We start from the raw sequence: 13,797 nt of genomic DNA on the forward strand, positions 1-13,797 counted from the left end.
AAGCAAAGCTATTCTCACATAAACCCAAGGTCTGGCTTTAAAGGCCCGTGGCTCTACAGAAGATGGCCAAGTGTTACCCAGTTTCTGTACTTTCTATGCCAACTCTCTAGCTTCTGGTTTATGCAATATTTGATGGCCAAAAAAACCAACAACAGTCTATAAGGTGTGCATAGGATACTAAAGTCTATAGATGAACCAGATCAAAACAAATAGAACTGTATGTGGCAAGCTACCCACAGCCCTCAGAGTACTTTGTATGTGTGTACGTGTGTGTGTGTGTACACACATAACATAGCAAGCAAATCCTTGCAATCAAAGAATACTATAACAAATCCATTTACATCACAAATAGTGAAAACTAACCGAAGAAACCTTTCGTAGAGATGACCAGACGCAACAGAGAAAATATTGATTATGTCATCTTTATCTTGCTTCACTTCTTCAGCCTTCTGTCCTGAGAAGCCCCTGTGATGACATAATTAAAAACAGCACTTATATGTAGGGCTGACACAACCTTTCAGGAGAGGAAAGGGACAGTGCCTGAGCCTTCCTGCTCCAGAGGTAAGACTTGGTGGGAGCACCAGGGAAAAGGAGGTAATAAGGGCTACTCCAAAGAACACAGCTGTCCAATGACCGTCACCTCTGCCAGCAGTGGGCCCCACCCACCAACCGAGAGGGAAGGGTGCACACCAGAAGCTCCCTCCTCGGAAGAACACTTTCCTTCTCTTAACCGAAAGGGAAGCATTCCTCTTCTCCAACTGAAAGGGCATAATCTAGCTGCATGAAGTGGGTTGGAAGCCCAGAAAAAATTACCATATTGCAAAGGATGCATGGTTCACGCCTCTGGCCCTCCCTGTACATGTAAGCTGTCCACCATGATGCCGACTTACCACTTGAATGAGTCCCAGAATCCAGACTCGTTCTCATTCGTCCCGTCACTCAGCAAGTCTTCATTAGCCATGTCTGCCTTCTTCTGAACCTGCAATTGTACATGACAGGTCTGACAGGCGCAAACCTGATGTGCACTGGCAACAGCAAACAATCAACCAATTCTCCTAAAGGCGACTCCACCCAGACTCTCAGGACTGTGGCCGTGTGTGCGTTTATCAGAACACTCAAGTTAAAGCCTTCAGGGGCAAGCCAGCAATCTCTTTGAATTGTACAAAGAGCCAAAGACCAAGCTCATAGAAGCAGAGGGAGTAACCCAGAAGACAACGTTCCTAGCTGACAACTTCAAGGGAAGAACGCGGCCTACAGGAACTGTTGAGAGAGGCACATCAGGCCGTGGTCCATGCTCAGGACTTCTACCACAAAAGATTCCCTGTGGCAATCACCCTCCTGTTCAGCCTCGCAATGGCTGACTTTAGGTTTTACCATGTGTAACAGTTACTTATCCTACAATCATTTTACTTTAGGATTTCAAAATGCTGAGGAGAAAGAGAGTAAGAGAAGACTTTAAATAAAATCACCTATGTTTGTATTCTGTGTTCAGTTTTGTAGGCAGTGTCTCATATCATTCAAGATGGCCTCAAACTCACTATGCAGTCTAGGCTGACCTTAAATTCCTGATCCTCCTGCCTCTAACTCCCCAGTTCTGATACGATAGGTGTGCACTATCCTGCCTATAAAAACTATAATCTTACTGTTGAGCTGCCACTGGAATTTCCCAGTCTTCTGAGACTAAAATACTAACACTATGAATTGTGGGTATGAAAGCACCCAAGCCAGAGCTGGAGAGATGGCTCAGTGGTTCAGAGCACACACATACAGCTCTCCCAGAGGACCTGAGTTCAGTTCCCAGCAACTATACTGGATAGTTTGCAACAACCTGTAACTCCATTTCTAAGAGATACCAATGCTCTCTTGTGCCCTTCACAGGTATATGAGTGTCATATATTCACATAAACACATTTACATGTGTATAAATAAATAAAACTTAAAAAAAAATGGCAAAGCTGAGCCAGGTACAATGCCTTTAATCCTGATCCTTGGGAGGCAGTCGAACATATCTGTGAGTTCGAGGCCAACCTGGTCTACATAAGCAAGTCCCAGGTCAATCAGGGCTTCAGGGCTAAATAGTGAGACCCTGTCTCAACCAGAATGGGGAGGGGAGTACACAAAGTCTCTGTGGGGACATTTTGCACAAAATGGTACTCTGAGATTACCAAAAGTGACAATCTGTTGGCTGAAGAAAGCTAGAAGCTAATCTTCACTAAGACATTTTTTCTTAAGCAGCATCCCTAGAACTATTAAAACAAACAACAACAAAACCCAAAAGTCAAACAAACAAACAAAAGCCACTTCCAAATGGAATACCAAAATGACTTCCAAATGCAGCAGTCCTACTTCATCTAATGGAAATATTCCAAGCCCCTAGTGGATGCATGAAATCTAAGAGAGTAGAGAACCCTGCATATATATTACAGCTTTGTTCACTCTATTTGTACTAATGCTTAATTGGTAAATTAGGCAAGGTAAAAATCACAACAGTAATTAACACAAAACGAAACATTAAAACAGTGTCTTAATGAACTACCACGAGAGGGCTCTCCTAGCACGGTCACAAGTGTTAGTACTTCCGACAGTAGCTGGCCACAGGAGGGACTGCTGTCTGTTCCCACAGTGGCTAGCCACAGGGGGGACTGCTGTCTGTTCCCTGACAGTGGCTGCCAAAGCCGAGCAGACTCACCTTCACTTTGATGATCTTGCTCTTGAAGTTATTGAGGATGACAACAACATCATTTGCATCAGGAGGGGAATCTGTACCATCATGGCTTAGAGACAAGTAAGACAGAAGAAAGAAATCACAATCCCAAAATGCAGTAAATACTCAGACAACAAGATGGGCTGTGCTTGCCCAACTTCATTGTAGAAACACTTTTTAAAACCAACTCACAGTCTGAAAGAAACACCTTTACAGGACAAAGAAGTATTCCCAGAAATCTCCATCTCTAGGCTAGAGACGTGAGCTGACTTCCTTCCTACAGCAGGCAAACATCAATGGGCTCTCAGGCAGGACAAGCACCGGTCAGATCATGGCAAAGCTTGTCCGCTCACAGGTCTGCACACTCAGGCCCATCCCTGGAGCCGCTTCTGCTGTTTAACTCTCGGCTGAGTGTGGTGACTCACACCTGTAACCCCAACAGGAAGCAGCAGGGAGATCAACTGCGATCAAAGCCAGCCTAGGCTACAGTGTGAGAGGTGGCACAACTAGCCAAGTTTAGAGCACAGACTCAATTCTGTGTCTGGTAGGAAGTCCACAGTGCAGCTGCTCTGGTCCGAGGCACACGAGGCAGAGCAGGACGACTGTGAGCAGGACGACTCGCTTCCTCCTCATCTCACTCTCTAAGCAGCAATGTGAGGAAGCCACTGCATGTGCTGTCACTCAGCAGGCAGCAAAAGGAGAGGAGAAAGCTGGCGCAAAGAAGATTCCAGAATCACAGGCTGTCCACTTGGGAAGCCTCGGAAGACAGGAACCCTAGACAGCAGAGAGGACGGCATCACAGCCCCAGGCCAGGAGAAAGATGGACAGGGCCCATAGAAGAAACATTCTGTGAAGCCTTCTTGGGAAAATAACTGAATCAGGGAAAAGCCTACTATTTACAATAAGGACATTACTATAGCACAAAATTCTAAGTTATTGAATAAGAAATCTGCACAAGCTAGGTATGGAGGCACACGCCTGTAGTCTCAACTACAGGAGACTAAGGCAGAAGACTCACTTGAGTCCAGTTCAAGCGTGGGTGAGAGAAAAACCAAAACCCAAACCACTAAGCCACACTGCTTCTCCATGTCAAGTAAGAGGCCATGAAGCTAAAGCAAATACACACATTAGGTGTTCACAGAAACCATAATGAAAAGCATTCCCTACACAAACTGGCACAGAACTAAGGACGAGTTTAAACTGTGTTAAACAGGATAGAGACCACATTTTAAAAATGGTGTTCTGGGGTTCACTTGAACTTCAAGACAATTGGTGTAGGAGTACACCTACACAACTGCAGCCCAGGGACCAGGACCGACAGTCAGACTACACAGTCAAAGCGCATGTGTTCTGTGCATGTACAAAACACCCAGGGTCATGATAAACACCTCCCATCAGCTACTAAACAGGACCAACCCTGCTGTTTCCAGTCAGATACCATCAAGTAGTCAGAGCTCCCGCCTGCTGTCTGCATCCTTCTGATAGATAGAGCTGACAGGGAAAGCAATGGAGAACAGACCTCCATCTAATCAGCACTTAGACCCCTTGCTATCCAACTCATCCCCTACAACTTCTCCCACCCTTACTATCCTGAGAAGCTTGGCTTTATCATGAACTCGACTCTAACGCACGATGCCTGGGGTAAGCCCAGATAATGCGCAATTAAAGCCCAGTCTCTACAATGAAGCCGTCTCCTTGTCCTACCTGTAGATCCTATAAATGTCATCTGAGCGCCCCTTCCTCAGTCTCAGAATCCAGGCTCCCGGATTGGCTTTGAGCTGAAAATATCCCTAGGACACAAACAAAGTACAGGCTCAGTTCTCTTTAAATTTAAATGTTTCCAATGAATGCTTACATTTTCATTTACATGCCAGATCATGTGTGTGTATATGACAACCTATCTACCCCATCCCCTCTCGGTCAACTAGGTACTGAACTCAGGGTCTTATTACCATGATAATTAAAGAAAATTTAAAAGATAATTAACAAATCAGGGGTAAGTAAAACAAAACAAACCAAAAAACTACCAACCAATAAGTTAAGAGGCAAAGAGCCTCAGCAGGGCGGTGCAGTGGAGGCTGCAGTGCTCCACGGAGAGCAAGCAAGGACTTCACACTGCAGTCCATTGTTAGTTCTATTTCACACCATGGTTCAGAATGCTAACTGTTCTGCCATAAATTACGGCATCTAAATAACCATCACGGAAGTTGTACTATCTGATTAACTGATTACTTACCAGATTGGCCATCACAATTGTGTCCACAATTGTTGGGTTGGCTGAAGTTCCTAAAGTGAATTGTAGTCCTCGAGGGGGCTGGCCTGTGGTGATGTCGTAACAATGACCTTCTAGTAACAGATATTCCAACTCATACTCAGCAGCCACTATACTGTCCACCTGAAAGACCAGAGTTAAAGCATATGACTGTTACACATGCAATCTGCCAGGTCAGGGCAACAATCACGAGGGTAAAAGCACTGGCTGCCACCGAGGCTCAGGGCTGGAGCTCCATCCTGGATTCTATGACAGAAGGAATGTGTCACAAACCACCCACTACAAACACGAAGACCACCCGTTGGGTAACGACTTAGACACAGTGTCAGATCAGAAACAGTTCCTAACTGCCGGGGACGATCGGGAGTGGGTATTTGAGAACTGTGATGACCAGATCTGACTAGGCTTGGAAGCACACCTCTGGGCATGTGTGAGGGCCTTTCCAGAGAGGATCAGTTCAGGAGGAAAAACCCACACTAAATGTGCAGCACTGCTCCGTGGGCTGGGGATCCTGAAATGAGTAAGACAGGAAACGGGGGGAAGCCCTTGGGACTCTCCTCTCTTTGCTTCCTGGTGACACCCAGATCAGGCCACTTCCTCCCTAGCACCACAGGCTGCATTCTTAGGAGCCCAAATGAATGCCCCTCCCTCACACTGCTTTCTGTCAATCATGAGAGGATAAGAGGAGTGACTGACACTAATGTGGAGCTGACCAACTCTGAGGACAACCAAAGCTGACTAAGCTGAGAGAGCAAGGGTGGGAGCAGCAGTCCAGGCACACACTTCTAACTCGAGAGCTGAGCAGGACGGCATCTGAATAAAGCAGCTGCCGTAAGGGAGCATCAACGTAAGGGAGCACTGACGTGTGATGTGAGCGCCATCTCCACCACTCAGTTCAGGAATCGCCACTGACTGAATGATGGATAGATTTAATTTATACATGATGCGATAGTCGAGAACAATTACATCCCTACCTCTTCTAGATAAATATTATCCAGATCATATGGTGTTCTGACAGATTCTACCATCCAACTTTCAGGTGTGTTCAGATTCAAAGTAAACAGTGGAGACTGTGGCATATCCAGAAACTTTGCTATGGGTCCCTTAGCAAAGCTGCTGTCTGCAGTGAAAGAAATCTCCGGCTCTAAGACGTAACGGTAAAAGCTGAAAAGAAACACAAGTGTTAGGCATTTCTTGACGCAGTCTCAGCATCCACACAGTGAACAAAAACCTAGGCTTGGACAGTAGCCTTCCAAATCAGGACAATAAGCCAAGCCATCTGCTGGTCTAATGCTGCCTCCCAGGGCTGCTGTAAAGTCAAGGGAAAGGAGAGAGGGAGGCATGCAGGAGACCACCCCTTCACACTGTGGCCATCGGTGTCACAAGCACTTTATCCTGAGCACTGGCCTCTGAGGAGAAACCTTTGTCTTACAATATGAGTGAGCCCTAAGTGATGCTTGTGCACTGAGAACACGGTGTGTGATAAACATGCAGTTAACAGTGGGAGCTGCAGCTCGCTCAGTCCTCAGCAAGACTGTTGGAATCCATTAAGAATCTAAGTGTAGAACTCTGCCCCTCACCAAGGAAGACATCACCCATGGCCAGAGCATGTGCTAAGCTACTATGGTCACTGTGACTTCCACAAACAGCCATCCCACAGCCAAGTCTGTCCCTTCCCCAGGATGCACAAGAATAAGTAGAGTAAGCTTCCTACATGAGACCTAATAGCTACCGTTCTTTTAAAGTGAGCTGTAAATGTGCCAGCAGCTGGTACTGATGTCGTCTAAGTGCTAAGCCCTGCTATGTTCTCAGAACAGCTAACCAAAGCAGAGCGGGGACTGTCAGTACACATCCTTTCACACACACTGAGCCCACCCACGTACCCGAGTCTTCCCACGCAGGGATAACTTTTAGGTTTAGTACCGCTATGGAACAGTGTTCCTTAAATGGCATTTTACCTTTTTAAAGGCATGTCGGAAAGCTTGGATTGGCAATTCATAAATACTCTTAGATTCATGTTTATCAGCTGAGTCAAAACCTAAAAAAGCAAACCAGATGACAAAATGTTTAGGTTTTCTCTTCAGAACTGTTTCACAGTTACTTAGGAGACAAAGCACTTTTAACATCTCAGGAACATACATAAACAAAACAGCTGTTGCAGCATCATCATTAAAGAAGTTTTGGGCATCAGAGCTCCAACGTAGAGTCGACCACAGATAGAAGGCCTGGTTCCAAAGAGGGGCAGGAGAGGCAATGAAACAGCTCAGGAAGTCAAGGTGCTTGCTGCCAAGCCTTACAACCCAAGTGTGATCCCCAGGACTCAAACGGCAAGAACTGACTCTTGCAAGATGCCCTCTGATCTCTACCCACATACTGTGACATGTGTGCTCACAGACAGACAGACAGACAGACAGAATGAATGAATGAATGAGTAAATGAATGAATGAATGAATGAATGAATGAATATATGTATCCTTTTTTAAAAGGCTATTGCAGGTCAGTGCTCCTCACACAAAGTTTAAAACTCTCTTGTAAGGAAACAGAAGGTAAACAATGAGAATTTAGCTACAAAGGAAAACAAGAGCTCACTGCTTCAGTCCACAGTAAAAAGCACGTGGACTGACATTTACAGAGAAGATTAGATGATCTTACTGTCCTAAAAAATAGGGTACTGTATTGCTTAGTTGGGTTTTTTTTTAAGCATATATAAAAGTGTAGAATCTTATACATATTTAAAGCCATGACACAATTCATAAAGAAAAACGAGCCTTAATCAATCCCTATGAAAACACTGTTGTCCATCTCCTCTAGAAGATGTCAAAGGGACAAAGGAAATGCCCAGAAAATCGTAGGACCCATGAGTAGTTTGGTTAAAGATGCGAACTACCTCCACAGCAGGCCTACCAAGAGCAAGGGGGCGAGCCTCTGTGCTTCTCGTGTGACAGGGTCAACAACGGCTACCACATCATAGTATGTCTCTCCTTCTTTGGGCTTCAGCTTAATTGCACTGAGAAAAAAAAATCAAAAGAACCAAACATTAGCACGGAGAAAACAGGAAAACAGTAAGGTTGGGGTGGAGGATACCAGCATAGGTTATCAACAATTCAGACATCTTAGCATTCCAAATCTGTCAATGAGAACCAACAAGCTTAAATGCTATTCAACCATGAGACTAAAGCTACAGCCTACGCTGCAAATCCTTGAACACGAGGGATCGGAACCCTGTGTGAAGACAGGAAAGCTAGATCACATTGCACAAACACTGCAGAGTTCTGCTTTGTGTTTTTGCTTTCTTTTTGCTCCTTTCCTAGGCAAGAGCGCCACTACCAAGCCACATCACCAGTTCTATTTGACTTTTTATTTGAGACGCTCTTACTATGTTGCCCAGGCTGGCCTTGAACCTGCAATTTTCTTGCCTCGGCCTCCCAAGTATCTAGTACATTCTTGCACCACAAAGCCAACTACTAAATATACTGGATGTTTACTTCTCATGTTTACTGAACATGATGCTAATTTTATTTCCAGGCAAGAAAAGCACAAAACAAAAACCAATCATTAAATTAATGATAACGTGTCTAGGATGTAGCTCAGTGGTAGAATGCTCTGGGTTCAATCTTTAAGAGTGTAATCAACCAACCATCAATTAACCAAACATAACAACCTAGAAAACCTGTAAAACAGAAAAAAGAAAGCATCTAAAACAATCTCACTATTACAGTAACTTCACTGTATACATATGATTCTTTTTAGATGCTGTATAAAAGTTAGTTATTCTTAAAAACAATTTCTTGGGCCACAAGATGTCTCAGAGGATAAAAGAACTTTGTTACAGAACATGGTAAACTGAGTTTGATCCCTGGCTCCCCCACGGTAGGAGAGGACCAATTCCTCCAAGTTGTCCTCTGACCTTCACATGTGCATCACCTACACATGGCCCTACCACCACCATCTGCATGAAAAAAATAAATCACGTACGGCTTCTCTCACTATTTCAATATAAACATGTATACATGTTCCTATACACCCAGCATCGTGAATAAGAAATGTCTTATGTTTACCAAGGAAATCTGTTATAATCTATCTATAAATCTATTACTGAAATTATCTTTTACTGCTAGACATTTTGATGGCTTTTGACCTTTAAACAGTTTGTGCATCCAGCCTTCTCCATACACGGTCTCTTTAAAATCTCAGAAGAGTTAGGCATGAGAGTAGAGAATTGTTGGGGCTGGTATGCACTGTCAATTCAATTTCCTCAGAACCTAAAACAATTTACAGATGAGAAGGGCATACAGAATTCTGCCTTATCACTGAGAGGATTCAGTTATATATATTTCAAATTTTTATTCATTTTAATTCTATCCTATTAGTATTATGGGTCACTTAGAAGCCACAGTGTGTATGCACCATGGCATATGTGTGCAGTTCATTGGATGACTTGGTGGAGTCAATTCTCTCCATCTTCCCATGGGTTCTAGGATCAAATTTCAGTCACCAAGTTTACATGCCAACCACTTTAATCTGCCAAGTTAACCTGCTAACCGGTTTCCTTTTCATTTTACTTATTGAGACAGGCTTGCTGTGCAGCCAGTACTTCTGAATGGCAGATGTTGCACCTGCTCTTCACAAGTGAGGACCAGCATCTGTTTACTCCCATAAGGCTTCCTGGTACAGTGCCTCTCTCTGAATCTCAGTGACTCAGGATCTTCTACGGCACTAAGAATAAGGAATCGGCAAAAAAGTTACTGATGGGCACAAGGAACTATACCCAAGTGAGGTTTGTGGCTGGTGGAACTGGAAGCCACGAGCACAAGCAAGCCAGAGCTCCCATCTGAACTTATACGCACACCCTGCCACCTTCTGAGGTGAGTCTGGAAAAGACCTCTCCTGCTCACCACCACTAGTGTTGCAGCAGTGCGCCCAGTGAACACTCTTACAAACAAAAAGGCAAAGCGAAGAAAAGTAGTGACTCTCAAAGGCTTAAAACGTCACCTCCTTGTCCAAAATCATATATTGCTTTTTTGATCTGATGAAAATTTTACAGAGCAAGAACAAGAAGTTACCTGCTCTCCAGGGACACTGAACATGGGTGCTCAGGCATACACATGGCGAAACAACTCAAAAATTTAAATTAAGATTTTTCAAAACAATAATCACACCTACATTCTATAGTGAGGGACAAAAGACTCAAGGAAGTAAGTCACAGAGAAAGGCACTTGATGTACTGGTGAGAGAAAATTCTAGAATGTCCCAAACAGGACAGACGATCATATATTCCCTTTAGATGAATATAGCAAAAGTCCAAGAACACTGCTCTCCCAAATTACGTTCAGGGGATCACTGAGGAATCCTGCTGAAAGGCAGACACTGGTGCTCTAGGCCAAGGACAATGAAGCAGGTTCCCAGGCGACAACCTGCTGCTGGCTGGCCTAAGTCTCACACCAAGGACTCACAGAACTGATGGTGTGCTTATTTTTATTTGAAGCAGAAATAATAACTATTTTTATGTAATAATTAAATGGGATCTATTTGATTAAAGCAAATTTCAGGCATATTGAAAAACTGGAAACAAAAAAGATCCATATGATGAACTAAATGGATAAAACTTTTTTAAAAAAACAGAAATGAGAAATCCTTGTATCAAATCCTTGGCTAACAGCACTCCAGTAAGAATTTCTATTGTATAGTAACAGAGTTTGTAACTAGGGCTATTTTAACTCTGCACAATTCACAAGCTCATAGCGAAAGGATGCTCTGGAGGACTCAGTCTTCACGGAGGACCTACTGTGTTGGCTACGAAGGCAGAAAGGAGAGCAGGTCAGTCACTGTGTCCTGTGCTGCTACCGAGATAACGAGTTACTTCTTACCCAGCGTAATGCTGAAAGAGAAGACGAGCATGTGAGCAGCACAGTGCCCACGGCAAGCTACCAGAAGGGATATCCTGGGCCACAGAGGCTCTGCCTACTGGTGACAGCACAGTGAGAGCGGCTGCTTATGATACACAGGCCCTAGACTAAAAAGCAGGGAAGGGGTGAGAGGGTAAAGAAAGAGACAGCAAGATATTAACAAGCGAGGAGATACAGGCTTGGAGTGATGGCTCCACAGTTAAGAGTGCATCCTGCTTTTGCAGAGGACCTGAGTTCAGTTCCTAGCCGCTATATCAGCTGTCTCACAACCACCTATTATGCCAGGACCAGGGAGAACTAACTGCCTGGGCCTCCAACAGGCAGTGCACACACGTGCACATATCCACATAATTAAAAATTATAATACGAGTAAATATTTTAAACGAGGAGCCAGAACTCTAGAAAAACAAACTCGTCCACTATTAAGGGAATAACCCACACTGTGGGGATCCAAAGACAATCTGCCTGGGCTCTTTAAATAGCCAGTATGGTAAGAGAAAGGGGTGGGGGCACACCTTTAATCTTGTAGATTAAAGGAGATTCAAGACATATGAATAACTGGAATGTGTGGTCTGGGACATCAGAGAATTCGAGCAGAGGTTTGTATTACCACTAGTGGATGAAGATCACATATGATCACAGTAGTGGGGACCAAGTCTCCACATGCTAACACTTTAGAGAGTTTATAACATGTTAGCAATGAATTTTCAAATGCTAGAAAAAGAGATGTGAGTACATATGTGTGTACAAATATACAGATAAATAGATGCAGTGTGCATATGCACATTGCACACACAGATAGAAAATACTGAACATGACACAGCAATAGCTGGTAAATCTGGGCTATAGACTTGTAGGTTACAGACAAGAGGCACTCCAATAATGGTGAATATAGTTACAGACACATGGTTATTCTTTGTGAGTCTTGCAACTTCATCTGTGTTCAAACTTCAAAACAAAAAACTGAAGGATAAAGACGCAAAGACATTTTCATATCTTAAATGTATTTTTCCCTTTGGAAACAGTAGTTTTTTAAAATAATAATAATAATAATAATAAACAAGAAACCAGTATTTAAGTGGTATATTCAAGCAATCCAATTATTCCTGAATATCAGAAAATTATATCTGGTCTATTTCATTAAATGCTATTTTCACTGAAAGGGTATATATACAATTACTTCAGGTTTATTTAGAAATACCAACGCTCACAAAATGTAATTTTATATATGAAACTTCATTTCATTTTTCTAACAACGTGCATAGAAACCTTATCTGGGGAGGTAAAGGCTGTGAGACAAAGAATGAAAGCCTAAGAGTTCAGGACTGTGCGTTAGTGCAGCAACAACTGTACCTGTGTTTATCCTCAAAGAACTGGTACTCGATCCTCGCCTCTCCTTTGGGTTGTGCTGACAGGAGAGCATCCACCTTCATTACCAAATCACTGGCCCTAAAAGATGAAGTTATGAAATTTTAGCATGACTTTATTTGCAGATTTTCTAATCATTGCTGAATAGCATCAGCCTAAACACAGAATAGCATCATGCCAACAAGGTGGTTTCAAAGAGGCATGAACTGAGTTCCAAAAGGCATGACTCTGTGGTTAGCTTGATCATCTCTGGGATGGCACTTTTCTCTGTGGGTGAAGACAGGAACAGCCTACTCTGCAAGGCTGTTGTAAGCACTGTACTGGCTAACCTTGCAGGCACCCGGCTCAGGGCCTAGCTTAAAGAATACTATTGCCCTCAGGGCTGCTGCGTCAAAATCCACTAATCTAACCAGCCATCCAACATCTATGTTGGTTATGACTTCAATATCAGAAGCACCATTACAGTGTCTAATTAAAAAACAAAACAAAACAAACCTGTGAGCTGAGGTTGACAGCAGCTGTCTAGTATTTGTGAGTGCCTATCTAGTATTTTTGGGTTTGTTCTTAGCAGGGGAAGAAACAAAAACTGTAGTGATATGTTTTTATCTCTTGACCTCCAAGACTGAACTTTTGGCAAACCTCACAGCAAAGTTAACAATACCCCTTGAGATCATCTATGAAGAGGTGCTTACGCTGCCATTCAACTATGCACTCAGCCCTTTAAGTTTAACCTGCCTGTAAGAGAACAGTGTAATCTTAACTGCCTTGGATTTCCTATGCAAGCAGCTTTTATATAGCTAATATATGACTTTACCCTTCTGTGCCCCTGACCCAAAGGTAGGTAGGTAAATAGATGTGAGAGAGAGTATGTGTGTGTGTGTGTGTGTGTGTGTGTGTGTGTGTGTGTGTGTGTTTGCTGAAACACCTAACAGATTGGAAGCAACTTTATATTACAAGTACCCACCATAACTGTTGGAAGCAACATGTGGCTATAGGTTGATAACACCTAGTTGTAGTTTTCTACCCTGGGTCAGGAAAGTTACTTCTTCCCTTGTAAAACTCTGTAAAGAAGCTTTCATTCTTTCCCATGCAATACTTTCTGTGTGGCTTAATAAATACAGAGCAAAGTCTTTTGTTATGGGAAGGCAGACAAAGGGACTGATAGAGGCCAGACATACACACAACACATACACACACACACCAGACACACTACAGATGGGCCAGGAACCACAAACTACAGAGAGATGGAAGATACAGGAAAAGAAATAGAGAATTCAAACTTAGGCTCACCCTTAGTCAAATTAATCCAAGAAGAAGTGCTTTGCTTTCATCCCTTAGTGTAACATCCATCCATTTTGGTGCCTCTGAGGTTCTTTAATGTGTTAAAAGACATAAAACAAAACGAAACAACACTCCCTGTTTTACCTAACCCTTCTATTTAAAAAATTTAGCCGGGCGTGGTGGCGCACGCCTTTAATCCCAGCACTCGGGAGGCAGAGGCAGGCGGATTTCTGAGTTCGAGGCCAGCCTGGTCTACAAAGTGAGTG

At 43.4% G+C, this 13,797-nt stretch overlaps 1 protein-coding gene across 2 annotated transcripts in view; it reads right to left on the reverse strand.

Moving 5' to 3' along the window:
- The window catches only part of Uggt1 (UDP-glucose glycoprotein glucosyltransferase 1), a 106,929-nt gene that overhangs the window by 17,480 nt on the left and 75,652 nt on the right, over nucleotides 1-13,797 (reverse strand). For both annotated transcript variants that reach the window (XM_021176550.1, XM_021176559.1), the window contains 9 exons: nucleotides 12,236-12,331; nucleotides 7,881-7,983; nucleotides 6,935-7,014; nucleotides 5,951-6,140; nucleotides 4,941-5,099; nucleotides 4,409-4,494; nucleotides 2,690-2,774; nucleotides 891-979; nucleotides 364-465 (listed from right to left, as the gene is read on the reverse strand). In XM_021176550.1, the coding sequence (XP_021032209.1) occupies nucleotides 364-465; nucleotides 891-979; nucleotides 2,690-2,774; nucleotides 4,409-4,494; nucleotides 4,941-5,099; nucleotides 5,951-6,140; nucleotides 6,935-7,014; nucleotides 7,881-7,983; nucleotides 12,236-12,331 (990 nt within the window). The remainder of the gene's footprint in view (nucleotides 1-363; nucleotides 466-890; nucleotides 980-2,689; nucleotides 2,775-4,408; nucleotides 4,495-4,940; nucleotides 5,100-5,950; nucleotides 6,141-6,934; nucleotides 7,015-7,880; nucleotides 7,984-12,235; nucleotides 12,332-13,797) is intronic.

The sequence above is a fragment of the Mus caroli genome, chromosome 1 (genome assembly GCF_900094665.2).
Source record: "Mus caroli chromosome 1, CAROLI_EIJ_v1.1, whole genome shotgun sequence".
Taxonomy (NCBI): Eukaryota; Metazoa; Chordata; class Mammalia; order Rodentia; family Muridae; genus Mus; species Mus caroli.